Genomic DNA, 20,819 nt, shown 5'->3' on the forward strand with positions numbered 1-20,819 from the left:
CCTCCAACTTGAAAAAGGATTAGTTGCCATCTTAAGAAAACCACATGAAATTCACAAAGCACAAACTTTGGATGTACTTGTTGATATGACAAAAGGAATCTATGATTTAAACTGGGTTCATTGCTATGATCTAAGAAAGTGGTGGAGAAGGTGATGGCACCCCACTCCAGTACTCTTGCCTGGAAAATCCCATGGATGGAGGAGCCTGGTAGGCTGCAGTCCATGGGGTCGCTAGGAGTCGGACACAACTGAGCGACTTCACTTTCACTTTTCACTTTCGTGCATTGGAAAAGGAAATGGCAACCCACTCCAGTATTCTTACCTGGAGAATCCCGGGGACAGGGGAACCTGGTGGGCTGCCATCCATAGGGTCGCACAGAGTCGGACACGACTGAAGTGGCTTAGCAGCAGCAGCAAGAAAATGGTACTGAGGGGACCTCAGGTCATTTTGTTTGTACAATGAACAACTTAGCAGAAAGAGAGGAACAAGGAATTCCCTGGAGGTCCAATGGTTAGGACTCTGCACTTTCATTGCCAAGGGCCTGGGTTCAGTCCCTGATCAGGGAACTGCTGCTGCTGCTGCTGCTAAGCCACTTCAGTCGTGTCCGACTCTGTGCGACCCTATGGATGGCAGCCCACCAGGTTCCCCTGTCCCCGGGATTCTCCAGGTAAGAATACTGGAGTGGGTTGCCATTTCCTTTTCCAATGCACGAAAGTGAAAAGTGAAAGTGAAGTCGCTCAGTTGTGTCCGACTCCTAGCGACCCCATGGACTGCAGCCTACCAGGCTCCTTCATCCATGGGATTTTCCAGGCAAGAGTACTGGAGTGGGTTGCCATTGCCTTCTCTAGGTCAGGGAACTAAGATCCCACAAACTGCACTGTGTGGTCAAAAAGAGAGGGGAAAAAATAGAGGAACACCCAGTTGGCATTTCCCATCCAGCCTCCAAACATATAGTAGGTGTTCAAAATAGATCCACTTAGTGGAGTCAGTTTAAAATGATCAATAATGTTGGTCAAAGGAAAATGGCAGAGAAGCGAGGTGATTCATAAAAGGCCTATCTGCTCACATTCCAGGAACCCATCTGGTATGGAAGGTGAGGTCTAGTCCTTCAGCCTGGTTCCTTGTTCACAAGTTGAGCATGTGTTGGTGATCCTAACTGTCTAGAAGTAGGTAGGACCTGGGTTTCTCAGATGTCCAGTGGATGGAATATTCTGATGAGTATCCATGAGAAACTGAAGAAGATAGGAGACTCTGATGGGCCAAGCTGACTCAGAAGCAAAGGGGATCTACCTGTGGGAGCAGAGGCTGGAGGATCTGAGGCCATGAAGTTGATCCTTAGAGTCCATATGACCGTAAGTCACGTGATCTCTCTGAGCCCGTCTCATTTGTGACATGGAAATGCTGAGCAGAGGCATGAGGTCACAGAGGGCCACAGCGTCCTCAGTATTTTATCACTGCTCCAAGCCTGCTCGAGGGTACAGGAGCTTTGGGTTCTGACAGGAGAACTGTGAGGGTGGGGGTACCCTCACTCTCAGCCATCCCTCCCCAAAGAATCCAGGGCTTAAGGGACGACGCCTCACCTGTAGCTGCAGCCTGAACCTGGGCTCTGGCAAGAGCCAGACCTCATGAGGAGGTGGAGCCATGGGATGAGGGTCTCCCCTCAAGTGCAGTACTGCTGGGGATCGGGAGTGGGATTTGGGGGGTGCTTCCCCGAACACTAAAGAAAATGGAGCAGAGGCAGGCAGGAGCCTGGGAACCAAGAAAGGCCTGGGAAAAGGCTGAGGACAGGGCCTGGGGCCAAGAGGTTGATGAGGGGCCTCAGGGCTCTCTAGGCCCTGTTGCCAGGGAGATCATTTCCTTAGTAACCAAGCTTCTGGGTGCTGTGTGGGCCCTGGCACCACCCTCCACACACACCACCACAATCCACCTCCTCTCTTTTTTTTATTCTTCTCCCAGTCACCTCTCTGTCAGGGAATGGTATACCCAGTCCTTTCTCGTCCCCTCAGCTGTGCTGGATCCAGAGGCCAGAGGGTAACAGTGAGACAGGGCCTCCACCTCCCTGGTCAGCTCCCGCAGCCGCCGCCTTACGTCCCTGGCATCGTAGGCGACGCGCCCTGAGGAGCGGCGCCGGGGGATGTCCGGGACATTGGCCGGGCCCAGGATGGGTGGCTCAGCTGGTGCGCACTGCTCCTGTTCCGCCTGGGCCCCGGCCCCTGCCCCCCCTCCACTGTTCTTGTGGCTCAGGATCTGAGGGCTGGGGAGTGGGGGATTCACAGGGTACACGTAGGCCTCTAGGCCCAGATCAGACTGCATCTCTCTCTTGAGGGGCCTTCCCTCTATAGTCTGCTGGAAGCGGATGGTCTGGGTAGGAGGCTCCAAGGTGTCCTGGGCCCAGGGAGTCCAGAACCTCTGGGCAGTCTGTAAACCCTCCCAATCCTCAGGGTAGTCCCAGTTGTGGGAGCAGGCCGCTGTGTGCTGATGTGGGGGCTTCTCGTCACCATCGTCGTCAGTGTCAGGGGCCCAGGCCACTGGGCGGCGGGCACGGCGCGATGAAGAGCCTCGAAGGCGACGGCGGCGAGTGGGTGGGGGGGTCACCGTCATCTTCACAGCGTCCATGGTGCATCGTAGGTGGACTGCTGGAGAGCTATGCTTTGAGGGCTGGGTCTGCTTCCCAGGTGAGCGTAACTTAGAAGCTTCTGTGGATCGAGGAGAGGTGAGAGGCTGGTGGGGAGCCTGGCTCCTACAGGGATGGATAGGCAGGGTGCAAGGAAGAGAAGCTGCGTAGTTATGGAGTCTGAGAGGGAGAGCAGGAGGGGAAGGGGCCAGCTTAAGGACAGGGACAGAATGCTAGATTTCTGCCCTTCCCATGCCCCCCCCATCCCCCACTTACCTTTCTCACAAATAACACGGAACACTTGGTGTAAGAAGCCACGGAGTCTGCGCCAGAGCTAGGTGAGGAAGGACACAGTGACCCCAGATAGGCCCTGGCCATCAGGCCTGCCCCCCAGCCGTCCTGCCAGCACCCTCCCGCCCGGGCCCACCCTGACCAGCGTCACCATGTTGATGCCAATGTTAATGCAAATGATAAGGCCCAGCAGCAGCAGGATGGAGTTGCCCAGGTCCTGGCAGCTGTTGGTGTTAGGGTTGTGATACGAGGCCCACCCGGGCCGTGGCCGCTCAGCCATGGCCATGGGGGTCCCTAGGGCCACCAGGGCCCCTAGGCCCCCAGCCCACTGTGCCCACAGTATCCACCAGCCCACCTTCCTGTCCCCTGGGGTAAACGGGTCACAATGGTGTGGGGCTATCCCTCACAATGTGCCAAGAGAGTCCTGGGCCCAGGTTTGAGCCTCCAGCCTGGGCCAGGTCTTAGCAGAGACCAAACCCTACACCTTGCATGCCTCTCCTGGAGTCAGCCACAGGCAGCATCCTGTGGGCTCTCTGGCCTGCCTGGTGTCTGCCCCCATCAGTCCCCGCCTGGTCCTCTATGCCAGGCTCTGACCCCTCCATAGACACTGGTTCTGATCTTAACTCCCCAAACAACCCCATTGCCATGACAACCACACCCCAGCACCCACTGCCCATTTCTCTCAGACCTCCTCACTGAAAAGGGTTGGACCCTCTTCTCCTACCCCTTCACAGGCCGAGTCACTTCTCCAAGGTTTGTTTCTTTGGAGCCCCCCAGCCCCACCTAACATAACAGCAGGCAAAACCAACAGTTAAACTTTTGTATTTACAATATTCTCTTCATCTTTTCCCAGGTTTAAAAATGTGTACAGAGCCGCAAAGGGTTGGGATAGGGACATGGGATTGTCAGGGAATTGTTCTGGGGAGAGGGGCTGGGCATTGGAGTCCGTGGCTGAATCATGGGGTCCCCCAGCCCCCCTCCCATGCCCCAACTTGGGGGGCATCTGTCTACAGGGTTCAGGGCCCAGGTTCCTAGCATTTAGAGGGCATGGCTGTTTGGAAAGGAGCTAGCCCAGGCAGGGGAAGGGGAGGGAAAAGAACCAAGTTTCCATGGGTGAAGGTGGGGGCAGAAGGGACAGTCAGGAGGCAAAGTTCTGGGGAGCCAAGACCAGGGATTCTGAAACTGGGTGTCAGTGGAAGACAGCACTCCACCCCTGACTCACATTTGGCACTAACAAACCCACGAAATGCCAGCAGACAAGGATTTACTCTTCTCCGCTGGCGTCCCTTGAAACCCTTCCCCACACGGTTCTCTTCCCCAGAGGCCCAAACCCTTTCTCTTTGGGCAGTCACCTTACATGCGTCCTTTCAAAATCAAATTCCTCCTGCTGGTGTCTGCCTAAGCCCCGTCCCCCACTGCCCCCTCCATCTGTTCCTCAGTACAGCTGACCCCATTCTCTCCCCAACCTGTCCCAGGAAGCCTTTCTCCCCTGCTCTCCTCCCCTCTCCTCTGTTCCTTTCCTTTAGCCCAGGGGAGCAAGGCAGGAGTGGGGGGGGGCAGGTCAAAGGAAGGGGTGGGTAGCTGCAGGAAGGAGCTGGTTGGACACCAGGAAGGGATGGCTTCCTGGGGGGACAGTGATGCGGGGAGGCAGAAGAGAGGCCGAGAGGGAGGGATGACACGTGGCGAGAAGAGGGACACAGGCAGGACCCCTTAGGCTGCCACCTCCCCCCCTCCTGTATCCCACCTGCCCACGTTTACTTGCCTGGGCCCAGGACTGGGGAGGGTCCTTGCCACACTTTGGGGGTATTCCCCCCTCAAACCCACCTCACTGATTTGGCACAGATGAGCAATGGCCTGAGGGAAGGGCTGTCCTCAGACTGCAGTGAGGGCTTTGGTCAAACCAAGCATGGCCTCTGTGGGTGGCAGGTGCCACACTCACCCTCCACCCTCCAGCTTCCCTCCAGGGAAGGGAGGGAGGGAGGGGCAGAGGGACCTCCCAACCCAGGGCTTGTCCATCCCCCTCAGTTTCTGTCAGTCTGAAGTCCATTCCCACCTGCTGTGTGAGAAGTGCTGGGCCTGAGGTCGGGAAGACGCAGGGAAATGCTGGAGAGAAAGGGGCTGTCTGCATGGGAAAACATACATCCACATGCAAGAACATGATTCCACTCAGAAATGCGACCTGGGCCCATGGGAAGACACGGTCCCAGGCAGCACAAGATTGCAGGGTCTCCTCCCTGCCCCCCACAGCAGGGACTCTGTGTCTGGTGGAAGGCAAGGCCTGCCTGGGAAGACCTGCTTCACCTCATTTGTGCCAAGCGGGGATACACATGCTTCGCTGGGGGTGGGAGGGGATGGGGGCGGGGCGGGAGGGGGAGCTGTGATTTATTTCTTCGGTACTTCTGGGCACCACCCTGTGTCATCTGGTGGCCAGGGGTCTCTGTTTGTCAACACACCACTTCCAGGGTCTCCAGGGGGTGGGAGGAAGGAGCAGTGGGGAGAAGGCATGAGGGAACAGAATTCTGGGGTACAAATCCCCACAGGAATTCTCTGAGGGAGCCAACATGTGTCCAGGGTGGCCAAAAAAAACTTCACCCTGCACATGGGAAAACACACCCCCTTGTGAGAAAGCACACCTCCGTGTGGGTGTCCCAACAGAGGGGAGAAAACACCGCCCCCCACCCCCCCAGTTGTTCAAAGGCCCAGGTCCGGAGAAGATAAAGGGCCTCTCTGCTCGGGAGAGACGCATTGCCGTGAGAAAACCCATGTCCACCTAATGCTCGTCCACGTGTGAAAGCTCCACACGAGAAAAGCCTGTTGCATCTGGGAGGGCAGGGGAGGGGTTCCTCCCCTAGCCGCCCCCTATACCCGAGTGGTGGAATGGGGGTGGGGGAGCGTGTTGTTGTGGCTGGTAGCTGTGGGGGGCGGCGGGGGGAAGGGCCCGAAGGGATGGAGGGAGGGGGGCGGCGGGGGAGGGGGTGGCCCCAGGCCGCTGGGCAGCAGGGTCAGGGCCCCGGGGGCCAAGAGAGGCACGTCGTCCGGCGCCCGGCGCAGGGCCAGAGTGTAGTCGGGTGGGCAGGCGGGGCGCAGGGCCTCTGCAGGGTCCGCCCCAACGCCCCCGCCCCGCTTCAGCTGAAGTGACACCAGCTCCTCCTCGGGTGGCAGCTCGCGGCCGGCAGCGGGGAGCAGGGGGCCCCCGCCGGGCACCCCAGAGCCCGAGCCACCGGGGGGACTGAGCCGCCGGCACCGCAGCTCCTGCCGCCGGTCCCGCTTGTAGTAGAGGGCGGCAAAGGCGAGGATGTTGAGGAAGAGGAGCGAGGCACCCACGGCCACGGTGACGCTGAGCTCCGTGGAGTAGTCTCGGGAGTCCCCGGGGAAACGGTCGTAGGCCCGGGGGCCCGGCTCAGGCTCGGGCTCGGGCGGCAGGGTGGCGGGGGGCGGCGGGCGGCGCGTGCCGGGGGCGCCGGGGGGCGGGCGAGGCGGCCAGCGCGTGGCGTAGGGCGGCAGGCGCGTGGTGGTGGTGAAGAGCTCCGTGTGCAGATTGTGCAGGTGCGGCACGAGCTCCAGCCAGAAGGCCACCTTGTTGGCGCGGTAGTTGTCACGCACGCGCGGCTTCAGACCGATGTGCAGGTACTGCTTCTCTTTGCTGTTGAACTTGCTCCACACCACCTCCTCGAAGCGGTTGGGCTTGGTGTGGATGAACTTGGTGTCCTGTGGCACCGGCTGATTGGGGTCGCTGTGGACACAGGTGGGCAGGGAAAGCAGTGAGGGTGAGGTCCTGATGAGAAGCGGGGAGGCTGTGGGACCAACGGGGAGTGGGATGGGCAGAGATGCAGAGAGCTGGGGAGACAGGAAGAGAGGCAGAGAGCGACAGACACGAAGAGACAGAGACACTGCCAGAGACGGAGATAGGCAGACAAATAGGGATGAAGCCAGACTGTCAGAGAGACGGCCTGAGATGACGCCAGAGGGACAGAGAAGACAGACAGACAGACCGCCAGTGACACAGGCAGAGTGAATGAGATAGAGACATATGGAAACAGAGAGACAAAAGCCCATGAGAGGCAGCTGGGGGGTGGGGGGAAGCAGTGAGCAAAGAGTAAGCAGATCAAAGAGAGCAGAGATATTAATGGACTTCAGGAGAGAGAGCTAGAGACAGCAATAAAGAGAGAGATACAAACTCTTATACACATACTCAGAAACACAGACGGGAGAACTCAGAAGAGAAAGAGAGTGGTGTATGGGTATGCAAAGATAGACACAGAGCCAAAGCCATCAAGTTGAGCCCACCCGCCGGAAAGGACCTCTTGGTCCAACATTTCTGAATCTCCAACACGCACAGAGGAGCTGTCTGGCAGGTGTCTGAGTCGAGAAGGTGAGAGCGCCTTGATGGAGAAATGATGGCCGTGTGATGAAGAGGGAGAGAAGGGGCTGAGGATGGAGGGTGTGTGTGTGCCCTGACCTGCAGGGGTGCCCCACCCAGCCCCTCTGGCCCTCACCCAGTCTTGGCGAAGTTGGTCCAGTAGGTCATGACCACGGCACTGAGCATGACGTCATTCTTGGAGAAGTTGCAGGGGAAGAGGTCGGTGGCACCCACCATAGGCACACCAAAGACATAGGGTAGCTCATCCCCATGCGCTGCATCCGCCCACTCGGGCCGGCCCTCAGCCTGGCAGTGGTGGTAGAAGGTGTAAAAGTAGACAGGGGACTGGTAGTCAGCGTGCAGCTTGGCGGTGGCCACAGCCGGTGCCACCCACTGGTGGTCGGTAAAGAGTGCCAGCAGGGTCTTGCGCCGCATCTCGCCGTTGTCCCGGTCTGCCCAGTCCGTGTACATGAACTTGATGGTCTCCCGTAGCACATCCTTGCCCTCTGGGTAGCCGTACAGGTTGTCCACGAAGTTGGAGACTGTGAAGTCGAAGGCGCTGGCGGACACGCCATCCTCGCTCTCTGCCGAGTCCTCCACGAACTTGAGGCCCTCTCCCTGGTTGACCCCAATGAGCATGTCGTAGTTGAGGAATTCTCCCTGCTGCATGAGGATCTCAGGGTCGTCAGGGACGACATCACCATCCACCACAGGCCCAAAGGCGATGTGGTAGCTGGGGAGAAGACGTCAAGGTCATGTCACCTGTTGGCTGGCCTCCTCTCCACCCACAGCCTGCTGAGCCCTCTGCTCGGAAGACCTTTTCCCCTAGTTAAAACCTTCAGGGCCCTTTCAGGGCACCTGGCCTCTCAGGAAGTCCTCCCTGAAGCACTTCCTGGCGTCTGGTGCACCCAGGCTCTGTTTAGGCACCTCTGCTTCGGAAAAGCTTCCGGGGGAAGGTAGGTCCCTGGGAGAGGCCTGAAGTCCACCTCCCCTGGCTAAATGGACAGCTTGTGGCCTGCAGGCACCTTCCACCCTCAACCTCCTTGGACCCAGCGAGGAGAGTGGAGGCCTGGACCCAGCCCCATACCGGGCAGGCTGCACGTCCTGGTCCACCAGCTCCCGAGAGGGCTTCCGGCGCAGACACTCCACAGCCTCGGCGCTGTCCTCCCGGTCACAGCCCACCTTGGCAGCCAGCAGTCGCGTGTATTTGAGTGGCTGGTAGTTGACAGACCAGCTAGAAATGGCAGTGCCGCTCTGGGCAATGGCCTTCTGGAACAGCCCTGTCAGGACAAACAGGCTTTAGGCTGGGCTGTATCAGCCCGAGGGAGAAGGGGGACCTGGTAGGGCCAGAGATTGGGGAAGGGGACAGAAGGGACAGGCTGGGGAGGTGGCTCGTACCTTCCGAGTGGTGGGAGAGGATCAGGAGGTTGACACAGGAGGCTCCTGCCCCAGATCCGAAGATGGTGATGCGTTCAGGGTCCCCCCCAAAGTGGGCGATGTTCTCACTGAGCCAGCGCAGGGCCTGGATCTGGTCTAGGAGCCCATAGTTGCCTTTTGCAGCCTGGTCCCCAGTGCTGAGAAAACCTGGGAGCAGAGGAAGAGAGGGGGCTTCCTGGAGGTGTCATGGCACCCTTGCTCTCTTTCTGGGCATCTCAATCCAGCCCAGAAGCCATTCTGCTTCAGCTGGGTTTAGTGTAACCCTACCAGCAGGCCCTCCTCCCAGGACTCCAGCCCCTAGAATTGGCTGCCCACCCTCACCGAGCACCCCAAGCCGGTAGTTGAGCGTGGCTACAATGACATTGCCGTAGGCGGCCAAGACGGAGCCATCGAACATGTTCCCCGTGCCCTCCATGTAGGAGCCACCGTGCAGAAACAGCATCACTGGCTTCTTCCCGGAGTCCCGGATATCTGTGTGGGGAGGGGGTGGGGGGGATGGGCCAGGGGGTGGGGGACAAGGACACAGTCAGACCAGAAGCAGCACCTCCCAGCTCCCAGGCCTGCTGAGTTCCAGCCGGGAGCTCAGGGGACATGTCACTCCCATCCCTGGGGGGCAAGACCGGATTCCCCTCCCTCCCTCCCCAGCTAGCCCTGGCAGAAGTTCCCTCCCCACCTCCTGCCGGCATGCCCCACAGCACTTCTCCAAATGCCTGGCAGAGCTTTCAAGAAGCCTAACAGAGGCAGGGGTGGGGGGGTGGCCCTCCTCAGGACACCTGCTGGATCCGGGGGAACCCCTCCCCACACACACACAGCAAATCTCCTTCCTGCTCCTAGGAAGCATGAGCTCCCAAGGCTGGCACTAGAGCTAGAGATGCTGGGAGGGTCCTGGCGTTTCCTCAGACTCAGGCCTTGGGCCTCAGCTCAACATGGTAGCCTGGTCTGTGGGTGAGGGGGTGCCAGGCCCTAGGGTCCCTGGGGGCTTGGTCTCTTCCCCGCCCTAATTCCTTTCTAGGTCACCTCCCAAGTTACCATGGCAACCCCCAGCCTAATTACTGTGGCAGGAGGAGGCAGGGTGGGAAAGAGCCTACTTAATGAAGCCAGGGTGCAGCTCACTAGTCTGGGCCCCCGAAACCAGCCTGAGCCCTGAGTTCTGGACCCCTCTCTTGCCCTGTCCCCAAAGGATCCCATGATCACTGCCATATGGAGTAGGCCCTTGGGGCACTCCAGACTGGACTGGAGGGTAACTAATTCCAGAAGAGGGTGGGAGTCTGAGAGGGCTTGTCAGGGTCCCCGCCCCTGCAGCTCCTCCAGATGGAGCCACAATACCTCCAGGCCCTCCTCTCTCTTGACACTTGCCATCTCTGACCAGCCTAGGCAATCGGCAAATAAGAGCCAAGCCTGGGCCTCCACAGCTGGTCCCTAGAGCCTCTGCCTGTCTCCCTCATCCCACTGGAAACTTCCCTCCTGGCAGAAGGTCAACCAACAGGTCACTAAGAGACTCCCCTCTACCCTGGATCTCTTCGGACCCTCTCTGCCACATCCTTCCACCTGACTTTGGCCAGAAGCTCCTAGGTGGGCGGTGCCCTCCCCCAATCCTGTTTTTCCCTCAGTTCCTGAACCTCCAGTGGCCTTCCAGGTTTAGGCTGGTCTCCTTCCCTCCAAGGTCCTGTCCTAAATGTCCTCAGTCCGTCCCCTTCTCCCCACCCAGCACCTCCACTCCCAGTGTGGGGGGAGGGGGAGTCGGAAAGGGAAGGAGCAGGAAAGGGGGCTGGGGCAACAAGAATTCAAAACCAACAACAAAAAAACAGGATCAAGAAAGAAGAAAGAAAAAAAAACAACAACCAAAAAGCAAGAAGCTCTGGGGCAGATTCAACAAGAAAAGAAAAACAAAAACCAAAAAACCAAAAAGATCCGTTTTTGGAAAAAAAGGAAAAAAGAAAAAAGTTCTTTGCACTTTTTCAAAATTTTGTGGTGAAACTTCAAGATATTGGGCCCTGTTTTCAAAAATTTCCAAATTCTTTAATTTGCTTCAAATATGTGTTTCTGCATCGGACAGGCTTTTTTTTTTTGGAAATCGTAGCGATGTTTCAATTGTGTCATCAATTTGCCAACTTGAAATTTTTTTTTTGACTGGTGTTTTGTTCCAAATTAAAATTGTCTTTTCAAATGTTACATTTCACAAGTTTCAAAACAGTCCAAATTTCTGTCAAACTAAACATTTTATCCAATTCTTTGTTTTTTTGTTTTTTTTTCCCTGACATTCCAATTTCTTTTTTCACTTTATTTTCGCCATGTTTAAGCTTTTCTTGCTAGTTTTCTAGTGGGTCCAACATTGTTCAAATTTCGTTTGAAGTTTTCATAATTCTTTTTTCCAATTATTACAAATTTTTCTTTTCTTTTTCGTTTTTAGTTGGGAAAACGACTGAGGGGCCTTGAGGGCTGTGGGGGCATTTAGTTAGGGCAGGGCCGAGAACATCCTCGTATCAGCAACCACATGCAGCAGCGGGATTTTTAAATCTACCTGTGTCTGGCGGATTGAGCGTCGCCTCGTCACGTTTTTTTGTGAGCGGACCTAAGACCGGGAACACAAAACAGAGAAAAAAGGACAATTTTGTGGGGAAAGATGGGAGTCGGGGGGAGGTGGTGGATGGGGAGGGGAGGAGAGAAAGCAGAAAAGGGGAGGGTGAGGGGCAGAAAAAATAAGCCAAAAAAAGCAAAATTTGTTTGCAAGAAAAAGAAACCAAGAAAAGAGAAAAACGTTTCTACAACCCAAATTTTGTTCCCCTCCCCGGAAAAAGTCATGCCCCAAAGAAAAGGCTGGTTTTGTGGGGGTGGGGTGGGGTGCCTGAGTGGGCTGAGGCCTGTCTTAAGACATATTGATTTGGCTGGAAAGGATTTGGCTTGTCCAAGTGTTTGCTAATTGCTGGAAATGAAACGGTGTTAGAGGTGAGGGTGGGTGGGAGGGGAGGGGAAACCAACCCAGGAGCCTGGGAGCCCAAGGCCAGCTGTGCTCCCCCCAAAGGGGGGTAGCCACCACTCAGGCAGGCCCTCTTCAGGACCAGCCAAGCACCTGCCTGCTCCCCCAGGCTGTAGACAGGAGGGGTTGCAGCAGAAAGAACTCTGCCTCTCTCTGGACCAATCTGGAGGGCAGAGGGTAGTTTGGAATTGGGGCAGCCCAAACCCACAGCTCATGGCCCCTGAAAGCCCTTAGCTTTCCACTGGCAGGCAGGGAGGGGAGGTCAGTGAGCACTGCCTGACCACCTTCCCAGCCTCTCACCAGCCAGCATTTCACTTCCATCCGCACAGACGAGCCTGACTCTCACCCCATATCCCCAGTGTGGGGCGAAGCAGGGAAAGGGGTCATCAGGTCTTGCCCTCCACTCCACCGCTTCCCTCTGGCCCCCCTCCCCAACCTCATCCCTTACCCAGGTCTGCTGTCCTCCTCCCCACAGATGGTAAACTTCCCACCAGGGGCACCAGCCCCCCACCCTGCCACCAATTCCTGCTCTAATGCCAAAAGCCCCCCACCCCAATGGAGGATTCAATCCACAAATAGGGACGAGGAAACACACTGCCCTGACACATAAGGTGCCAGGAGGTGCTAGGAGGCACAAAATGTGTCCCCAGTGGAGGAAAGGCCCCAGACTGGGCTCAGAGTTTGGCTCTAGGCTTCTTGAAGACTGGGGGATCAGTCAAGGGAGAGCTGGAACCCAGAGGTCTGAGGGGTTCCCCCAGGCTGGTCGATTTCTCCTCAGCAGCATGGGGATCAGCATGGGGAGAGATGGGTCAGCAAGGCCAAAGTCAGCCTCTGAAAAGCTCTCCCCAACTGGTGATGATGGCCCCATGAGGACGCATTAGGATCAGGGCCTGTTCTTCTCTGACAGGCTGGGGATGGGGATGAAGTCAGTAGGGCATGTGTGCGCGTGAGAATATTATTAAGTGTGCGGGTGTGTGTGTGCCTGAGTCAACCTCTTCCTCCCAGAGCTGGTGTGAAGATTTAGTGAGATCACCTGAATGTGTCAGGCCCCAAGCAGGCCTGCAATAAGCGATGGTTAAAAATACAGAAGGTGTGGGCTTGGGTGGTATGGGGGCAGGGTGGGCAATTTGTGTGGAGGTATTGGGGTGGACAGTAACTCGGTGAGAAGTGCTGGGTGGATGTTTCACATGAGGGGTGATGAGACAATAGCCCACTGAGCAGGGCGTTGGTGAAGGGATGGGGGACAGCTTTCTACATGAAGATGTGGGTGGTGAGTCCACGAGTGGAGAGCATTGTGATGGACGGTCTGTTGGAGGCATGGGGGTGAATGATTCACTGGTAGCAGGGCACTGGGGTAGGTGGTCCATGAGAAGGCAGGGGAAGGTGGAGTGGACAATTCTCATGCTGGTGGTGCTGGGGAATTAGAGAGGATGTCTGGAGTGTATTGGGGTAGTCTATTAGAGTGGCTGGAATCTGAATAGCATTGGAGTAGGAACTTCTGTGCACTGTGTATACGGGTTGCTTGGAGGCGTGGCTCATATGGGGAGGGGTAGTGACAGTGCTGAGGTGCACGAGTGTTCTGTGATTGGCAGGTCCTCTGGGTTCAGGGAGCAAGGCACTGGAGTACCTGACCTGTGAGTAGGGTGCAGGACTGTCACCTGTGTTGTCACAGCCTGAGGTACGAAACTGATGACCTCGGGGTAGGAGTTGGGGTAAGCAATGTCTGAGAGGTGTTGAGAGCGCAGAGGACTGTGGTGTGAGTGACTGGCTGGAGCATATGGTGCAGGTGCAGAGTTAGTGGGGTGATGGTCCGTGTATGAGTGTTACAAGGCCACAAGATCTATACACCCAGAGATCATGGGGAGCACAGGTCTATGTGGGTGACAAGGCGCACAACTCCAGAGAAGTGTTGGCATGTGTGCTGTGTGAAGGTGCTGGGAATTTTGATATGTGGGATGCTAGAGCACAAGATTGGGCTTCCCAGGTGGTTCAGTGGTAAAGAATCCGCCTGCCAACGCAGGAGACGCAGGAGACACGGGATCAATCCCTGAGTTGGGAAGATACCCTGGAGGAGGAAATCGCAACTCACTCCAGTCTTCCTGCCTGGAAAATCCCATGGACAGAGGCACCTGGTGGGCTATAGTCCAAGGGGTCGCAAAGAGTCGGACACGACTGAGCAACTGAGCACAGAGCACAAGGTTAGTGTGCTGGTTGGTTGGATACATGACCTGAGTGATGAATAGTTGAACTGCCTGGTCTGTAGAGGGACCTGAGTTCATAATATGGGAGTTTTGGGTGTACAGTGGGGTTCCTGGGTATGAAACCTATTTTTACACTCATTGGAAGATGGCCCATGGGGGAACTTTATGGGAGTGGATGTTCTCTGTGGGTGTCGGGGTGTTTTGGAGCAGTAAATAGGGTGTTAGACAGATAACGTGTTTGTGAGATGGTCTGTGGGGTGGCTGCGGGCCTGCCAGTTGCCCTCTGCTGTGGGCTGCTGGAAAGTGTTGACACTCTGGATGGTCTTGGTGTGCTGAAGGTTGGCTGGCAGGGAACTGTCTGGGGGAGTGTCCTGGGGACTACCAGCAGCTAGTGAACTGGAGAGTTCATTCAAGAACAGCCAGCTCAGAACCCTGGGGAAGGTGTTCTGTTGGGGATGGGTGGGCAGTGCTGTGAGTGGAGGGGCCCTTGGCAAGACGATTCCCTGATCCTTTGGGAGTGCATACGGATCAGGGGACAGAGCCTCCTGGGGAAGATGTATTCACCTCAGGTGAGGGGCCCTGTATGTGACAGGACCTCTGCCCATGCTGGCCTGGGGAGAAGGAGTCTTTGCTGTCCTCCAGTGGAGGTGTAGGTAAAGTGGGTACTTGCTGGGGACAAGCCCAGGCCTAGGGGGCAGGAGTCAGAGCAGAGCTGGAGTGGCTGTCCTGGCAGCAGATGGATGCCTCCACCACCTGATCGCCGCCCCCGCTCCCCCCGCCTCCCCCCCCCCACCCCCCGCCCCTGTGTCCCCTCTGGTTGTGCTTCCCTGGGGAGGGGGTGGGTAAGCCCAGCTTAGTGCCTGCAGCCCTCCCCATGGGCTTTCTAGGCACACAAAGAGCTTCTGGACTGCCTAGCAGGGACCGGTACCATCCTGGGAGTCCGCAGGGATGCACCGCCCCTCATGGCCCCCCGCGAAGGGCCAGCTCCCTCCCTGGGGCGTGCCGGCGCCAGAGGGTCTGCGTGGACATTTGTGGGCTGTGTCCACCGGGGGCCCGGCCCGGTGCCCGCGCCCTTACCGTCCTCGGTGGGCACGTAGAGGTTGAGGTACAGGCAGTCCTCGCTCTGGTTCTGCACGTAGGTGGCGGCCGCCTCCAGGTTGTCGGTGAACCACACGGGCAGCATGATGGCCGGCAGCGCCCCGTGCAGGTTCTGCGGGCAGGCGGGCGGCAGGGTCGTGGCGTTGCGCACGCCGGGCCACGAGGCGGGGGCCTCGGGCGGCTGAAAGCGGCGGGCGCCCAGGGGGGGCGTGGCGTAGGGCACGCCCAGGAACTGCACGACCGGGCCCAGGATCTCGTTGTTGAGCTCGCGCCGCACGCCGCGCACTCGCCCGTAGGCCGTGTTCACCACTGGGAAGCGCTCCTCCCCGAGGCCGCTGAGACCCAGGCCCGGGCCGCCCGGGGCGCCGCCGCTGGGACCCCCTCCCCCCCGTTGAGCCCCCGCCAGCCCCACCAGACACAGCGCCAGGAGCCACATGCTGATCGGGGGACCCCCCCTCCCTCCCCGGGACCCCCCCCCCTCGGAGAGAGAGAGAAGGGGGGGGAGAGGGAGGGAGGCCCCCCTCGCCCCAGGAGGGAGGAGGGGGCGGGGGAAAGGAGGGAGGAGGGGGTTGGGGAGGGACCTGGGTTAGACTGGACAGAGAAGGGGTCTGTTCCTCTCCATGGAGGGGGCGAGGGGTGGGGAAGGGGAAAGAAGTGGGAGAAGGCGAAGGCAGGCCCGACCTGCGGGGAGGAGGGATGGAGACGGACGGACAGAAAAAGACAGAGGAGAGGTGCAAGAAGGGAAGGGAAATTGGATGGGGCAGACAGATGGGAATGGGGAAACAGAAGAGACAGGTGGTTAGTGACTCGGAATTCAGACCAAATTGCCCCCCCTCGTTCCATCCCCCTGCCCCTTTGGCATCTCCCCCCACCCCAACCACCCCCCTCCCCTCTGCAGGGACCCATGTAGAAAAGTCTGAGGCTGAGGTGAGGTCAAGATGTGTTAAATGTCTAGGATAGCCAGAGGGGAAGGAGGGCCAGTTTCCCAGACCACCCAACACACCCCCTTCCAGCAGGGGTCGATCCCTCCCAGGCAGGCTCTCCTCTGGGGACTCAGGAGTCCTAGTTCTCACCTCCCTGGGAGGGATGAGATAGACAAGGAAGAGAAAATAAAAATACCAAGTCATTAATTAGCAGGAAGTGGCGGGTTTGTTTATATGTGTTAATTACTCCCCAGCTGTAATTTCATGGCACTGAACCCCCACCCTAGGCCAGACTTGGGCCTTTCTTGGGACTGCACAACCCCAGCACTTTCCCTTTCCTTCAACATCTCATTCTTGAAGGGTCTGTGTAGTGGGGGAGACCCCTCTACTCCAGGCCCTCTTCATTTCTCTCCTCAGAAGTTAAGGTGTCTTGAGGCAGGGTCTAGACAGGGAGGAGATGCTGGAGGGGCAAATCTGGGGACAGATGTGTGATCCTGCAGCCGGTTGCCGGGCGACAGGATGCTGCCCCGCAATGTTACCTCGGCAACGGGCTGCAGCTTTAACCCCAGAGGGGGAGGGGTCTGGAGGAAGAGGGGAAGGGGCTGGATGGGTTATGGGGTCCATTCAGGGCATGAAGAGGAGAGCAGAGGCGTGAGTCAGAACGCTGGAGTTTCCCCCAGTCTTAGCATAGAGGAAGAAGTATATATGTTGGGGGGAGCTGGAGACTGGGGGCAGAGAACCCTAAAAGAACCACCTCTTGCCCCTTGTTGGCCAGTCAGAACCTAGCCCTAGTGACCAGGCCTCTGGCTGGAGAGAAGGGGTGCTGGGGTGGGTTTGAGGGCAATCAGATGCACCCATCAACAGTTACCCTTCCACAGTCTTGAACAGCCTTGAGCCCCAGACACCTCTTCCTCCATGCCTGGCATTTTGACCCATAGGGGTAAACCGTTTTGCCCTGGGGGCAAACTATGGCTTCTTTACATCCCCTTCCAGCTCTTCACCTCCCCTTCCCCTTGCCAGCCCCCCACAGTTGCTGTTCTGATGCCTGGGTACTCAGGGCAGCAGGGGCAGGACACGGGAACAGGTCAGACTAAAGGGGCAGACACCCAGGTCATCTCAACAAGCCCCCGCCCCCCCACCTCCCCAACAGCCGCCAGAGCCGTTTGCTGACGCGGGGTTTTCAGAGCCAGGCGCCAGCCCGCGGGTGGCTCTCTGCAGGTGTCAATGTATTCCAGAGATGAGGACACGGGAATCCTTACCACACACACCCAGTCATGCCCTCCCTTTCTTCAGGTCCTCTCAAGCTCCTGTTCCCCTGACACCTGGAAGGGGCTTGGAGCTGGCTTCCCAGGTTCTCCTCTGCCTGTGCCAGGCTAGGCTCTGCTTCCATGGCCTTGCTGCCCCCTCCCCCTCCCATGAACAAGGTCTGCCTCTGACCCCCTCTCCTTTAAGGTACTTTGGGCCCCTGGCCTCCTCCCTGCCAGCCTCTCTGCCTTCCTCCCTCCCACTGGAGCCCTCCCCCAGCTCCTCTCCATAGCGCTCCCTCAGAGCATCTTTCCGAGGCCTCTTCCAGCTTGCTCCAGCTCTTGCCTTCAGTCTCTCGCCCCTTTTTTCGTCTCTATCTTCTACACCTCCCTTTTGGTGTTTCTCATCTTTCTCTCTCCTTCAAATCCCTTTCCTAAATTTCTCCCTCAAGCCCCTTCTATTTCTCTCTCTCTTTCCCTAGATCTGTCTCCCCCATTTTCTCTTCCCTGCTCTCCCCATCTCTGTCTGCCACCTCTTACCGCCCCCCCCACCCCTCACATCCCTCTGCCTTGCTCGCTCCATTCCTGCCCAGGCCTGACTCCCCCAGCCGGGAGAGTTGAGGGACGGGGGCTCAGGCCGCAGGCCCCCCCCTTCTTCCTGCAGTGGGGAAAATGGCTTGGCCGGGAAGGGGAGAAGGAGGGGGAGGGGGAGATGGGAACACATGGGGTCTGTGGGCCCATTCAAAGGATCATTCATGGGCTGGAGAGGGGCAGAGACAAAGAGACCGAGACGCAGAGACACGGCGAGAGCATCCCTAGGCGGAGACACGCAGACAGAGCAGGCTGGGGGAAATGAGGCGCAGGGATAGAGAGGGGGAGAAGAGAGACCCCACTGGACCGCCACGCAGCCCCCTTCACCCGGCCCGGCTTAGCTCCTACCTGGCTCAGCCCTGGGGCCGTGGTGCCTCCATCCAGGGCTCCGAGTAGGGGGCGGACGGGCTTCGGGAGGGGGGCGGCGGCCTGTGAGCCCCCGCGGCCCCGCAGGCCCAGCCCCCGCCCGCAGCGCCTCACCCGGCGGGGGAGGGGGTTCGCCCCAGCCCCGGGGGGCGGGGCCGGGATCCAGTCGATCCCCGGGGAAACGAGAGGTAGGGGATGGGGTCAGGAGGAGCCCAAGAACAGGGAACCCCGCAGTGGGGACGGAGGGAGGAGGGAGCAACGGGACAGGGCTGGATTGGGGATCCACTGGCTCCGTGGGCTGGCTTCGAGGGGCTAGAAGGCGGTACAGGCGGAGGATCCTACGGGATCGGGTGCGGGAGGAGGAGTCCACGGCAATCCCCAGGGGCCCAAAGCCCGGGAGCGCAGGATCCGCGGTGCAGGGGCAGGGATCCAGCCGGAATCCTCAGGGAGGGGGAGGGATCTAGTCGATCCCGAGGGCGGGCGGGAGGGGGAGGTCCAGGGAGTCGGAGGAGGGCGGGAGCCGAGTCTGGAGCCCCGGGGCGGGGGTCGGCGCGAATCCTAGGAGGGAAATTGGGGGTAAGAGAGAGGCTTCGGGGAACGCTCAGCAGCCGGGAGGCCCGGACTCCTGGCCCCGCGCGCCAGGGCCCTCCCGCCCCGCGTCCATCCCAGCCCGAGAGTGATGATCCGCCGGCGGAGCAGCCGCAGCAGCCCCGCGCGTCACCGCGCGGCCGCCTCCCCCGCCCCCTGCCGAGAGAGCGGCGCACACCCCTTGCTAACACCCGCCTGCCCGCCCGCCCTCCAGTGTGTGGGGGGACTGGAGAAGGTGGAAAGGGGCGGGAGTGGACAGACCGACGGATGGACGAAGCAGGCCAGGGCAGGGTGGAGACACCCCCCCCCACCCCGTGATCTCCCAGCCTCGGGGGTTCTGGCTATTAGTTGGGGGGCGGGGGTGGTGAACTCTAGGGGGCGGGGCATCACACGAAGAAGGCGGAGCCTTCTGGTCCGGAGGCGGGGCTTTGGTTAATGGGCGTGGTTTAACGATGATGGGTGGGGCTTCGTTATCCGTGGGCCCGCCTCTTTTGGGGAGTGGGTCTGGTTTAAAGCTGAAGAGGAGGAGCTTGTGGGGAAAGGGGCGGAACTTTGCCTAGGGACCGGGATCTTTGGAAATTGACCGGTGGTTGAGGGGGGGAAAGGTGTTGGGAGAGGCTATCAACTTGGAAAGTGGGCCAATCCGTGACGCAAATCCTCTAGTCCCGCCCCCCACAACCCCGCCTACATTGCTCAGCTCCTTCGCTTTTAATTGGTTCTGGTTTCTCCGCCCGCTAGACGTCTTCGCCACTCAACAGAGGTTTTACAAAGGTCCAAGTACCCGGGTGAGGACCTGGACGCTAAAATGAACACGGCCCGGATTGGGCACCCGTAGACCTTATTTGCATGGGAAATCGGGATTGGCTGGCTTCTTGGGGGGCCCGGGCGGTGTTCGTTCGGCGCGTGACCGTCGACAGCCATGGCGGGTCCCGGGGCTGCTTTCCGCCGCCTGGGTGCCTTGTCCGGAGCTGGGGCCTTAGGCTTGGCCTCCTACGGGGCGCACGGTCAGGGGGCTGGGGATGGAACTGGGATTGTGCTGGGGGAGATCTTTAGGATCTGGTGCAGAGGCAGAGTCTAAAGGAAATGTCGGCCCTCCCATCGACCGGACTGCCCGCGGAACCCTGAACCTTTTAAAAAACCTCTCAGCCGGGTCCACTGGGTTCCCAGAACTGTCCGTGCGTGTCTCCACCAATCAGAAGCCTCCTGGGGCTCCCTTTCTCGTCGGCGTCCACCCGGGTCCACCACCACCACCACAGGAGTGGGGACTGTCTGGGTTGGCGCTAGGACTGGTAACCTTTGCTTCTCCTTTCCACAGGAGCCCAGTTTCCGGATGCCTACGGGAAGGAGGTGAAGTAACCGTGCTGGGGCTCCTCGACTTTGAGACCTCGAAGGGCGCAAAGTCTGGGGTCCCTGAGAGGAGGGGAGGGACGAAACGCGGGTCTTTGGAGTGGCAAGGAATGGAAGTCTGAGGCCTGGGTGCCTCAGGGAGGGGCAAGCTGGGGCTTGAGAGATCGAGTTGGACGTTCCTGTCCACTGTGACTCTGTCTCAGCTTCCGGTGTCTTGCGTTGCTTAGGAAGTACCCCCATTTCTTTTTTTCTTACAGCTCTTTGACAAGTCCAACAAACACCACTTCTTACACAGCCTGGCCCTGTTAGCGGTACCCCTGTGCAGAAGGCCCGTCTGGGTAATTCCCCCCATCCCCACCCCTAACCTTGACCAAGCCCCACCCATTCCCTCTAACCCGCCGGGTTCTTACTCGCCTGAATTCTGCCTTGTATCTCCTTCAGGCTGGGTTACTACTAGCTTCTGGAACTACCTTATTCTGCACCACCTTTTACTACCAGGCTCTGAGTGGAGACCCCAGCTTCCAGAATTTGGCTCCTGTAGGAGGGAGCCTGCTATTCTTGGGCTGGCTTGCCTTGGCTCTTTGAACTTTCTTGTGTTTAATTTCTGGGTACTTTTTTTTTTTAAGAATTGGAGCAGGGAAGGAATTAAAAGAGAAAGGCAAATAAAGAACTTTGGAGTTTTTGTTCATCTAACTTCCTAAAAGAGAAAGGGCAAAAATTGTCAATCTTTGAACTCCTTCCCTTTCCCAAGACCGAATCAGCAAAACTTGGGTTTGGGTGG

At 58.4% G+C, this 20,819-nt stretch overlaps 3 protein-coding genes across 6 annotated transcripts; 1 reads left to right on the top strand and 2 right to left on the bottom strand.

The window, feature by feature from the left end:
- Window positions 1–1,929: 1,929 nt before the first annotated feature.
- On the bottom strand, window positions 1,930–3,569 carry SPEM1 (spermatid maturation 1). The gene is made up of 3 exons (XM_006060176.3): window positions 3,049–3,569; window positions 2,892–2,949; window positions 1,930–2,697 (listed from the first exon to the last, which is right to left on the bottom strand). Exons 1-3 carry the CDS (start codon window positions 3,190–3,192, stop codon window positions 1,958–1,960), a joined length of 942 nt encoding a protein of 313 aa, XP_006060238.1. The 5' UTR covers window positions 3,193–3,569; the 3' UTR covers window positions 1,930–1,957.
- Window positions 3,570–3,712: 143 nt separating this feature from the next.
- Window positions 3,713–18,976, bottom strand: NLGN2 (neuroligin 2). Of its 4 annotated transcripts, XM_025280680.3 has the most exons (9): window positions 18,086–18,973; window positions 15,983–16,056; window positions 14,959–15,660; window positions 11,225–11,275; window positions 9,025–9,174; window positions 8,665–8,850; window positions 8,354–8,546; window positions 7,403–7,999; window positions 3,713–6,639 (listed from the first exon to the last, which is right to left on the bottom strand). In XM_025280680.3, the coding sequence occupies exons 3-9, from the start codon at window positions 15,413–15,415 to the stop codon at window positions 5,766–5,768; spliced, it is 2,508 nt and encodes an 835-aa protein (XP_025136465.1). In that variant the 5' UTR covers window positions 15,416–15,660; window positions 15,983–16,056; window positions 18,086–18,973; the 3' UTR covers window positions 3,713–5,765. The 4 variants fall into 4 exon arrangements, with proteins under 4 accessions (XP_025136465.1, XP_025136464.1, XP_044795284.1 ...); XM_025280679.3 differs by lacking the exon at window positions 15,983–16,056; XM_044939349.2 differs by lacking the exon at window positions 15,983–16,056 and having other exon boundaries at window positions 14,959–15,091; window positions 18,086–18,871.
- A 563-nt stretch (window positions 18,977–19,539) lies between these two features.
- Window positions 19,540–20,720, top strand: TMEM256 (transmembrane protein 256). The gene is made up of 4 exons (XM_006060175.3): window positions 19,540–19,695; window positions 20,007–20,038; window positions 20,296–20,376; window positions 20,480–20,720. Exons 1-4 carry the CDS (start codon window positions 19,611–19,613, stop codon window positions 20,621–20,623), a joined length of 342 nt encoding a protein of 113 aa, XP_006060237.1. The 5' UTR covers window positions 19,540–19,610; the 3' UTR covers window positions 20,624–20,720.
- The last annotated feature ends 99 nt before the right edge of the window (window positions 20,721–20,819 follow it).

Source organism: Bubalus bubalis, chromosome 3 (assembly GCF_019923935.1).
Source record: "Bubalus bubalis isolate 160015118507 breed Murrah chromosome 3, NDDB_SH_1, whole genome shotgun sequence".
NCBI classification, from domain to species: domain Eukaryota; kingdom Metazoa; phylum Chordata; class Mammalia; order Artiodactyla; family Bovidae; genus Bubalus; species Bubalus bubalis.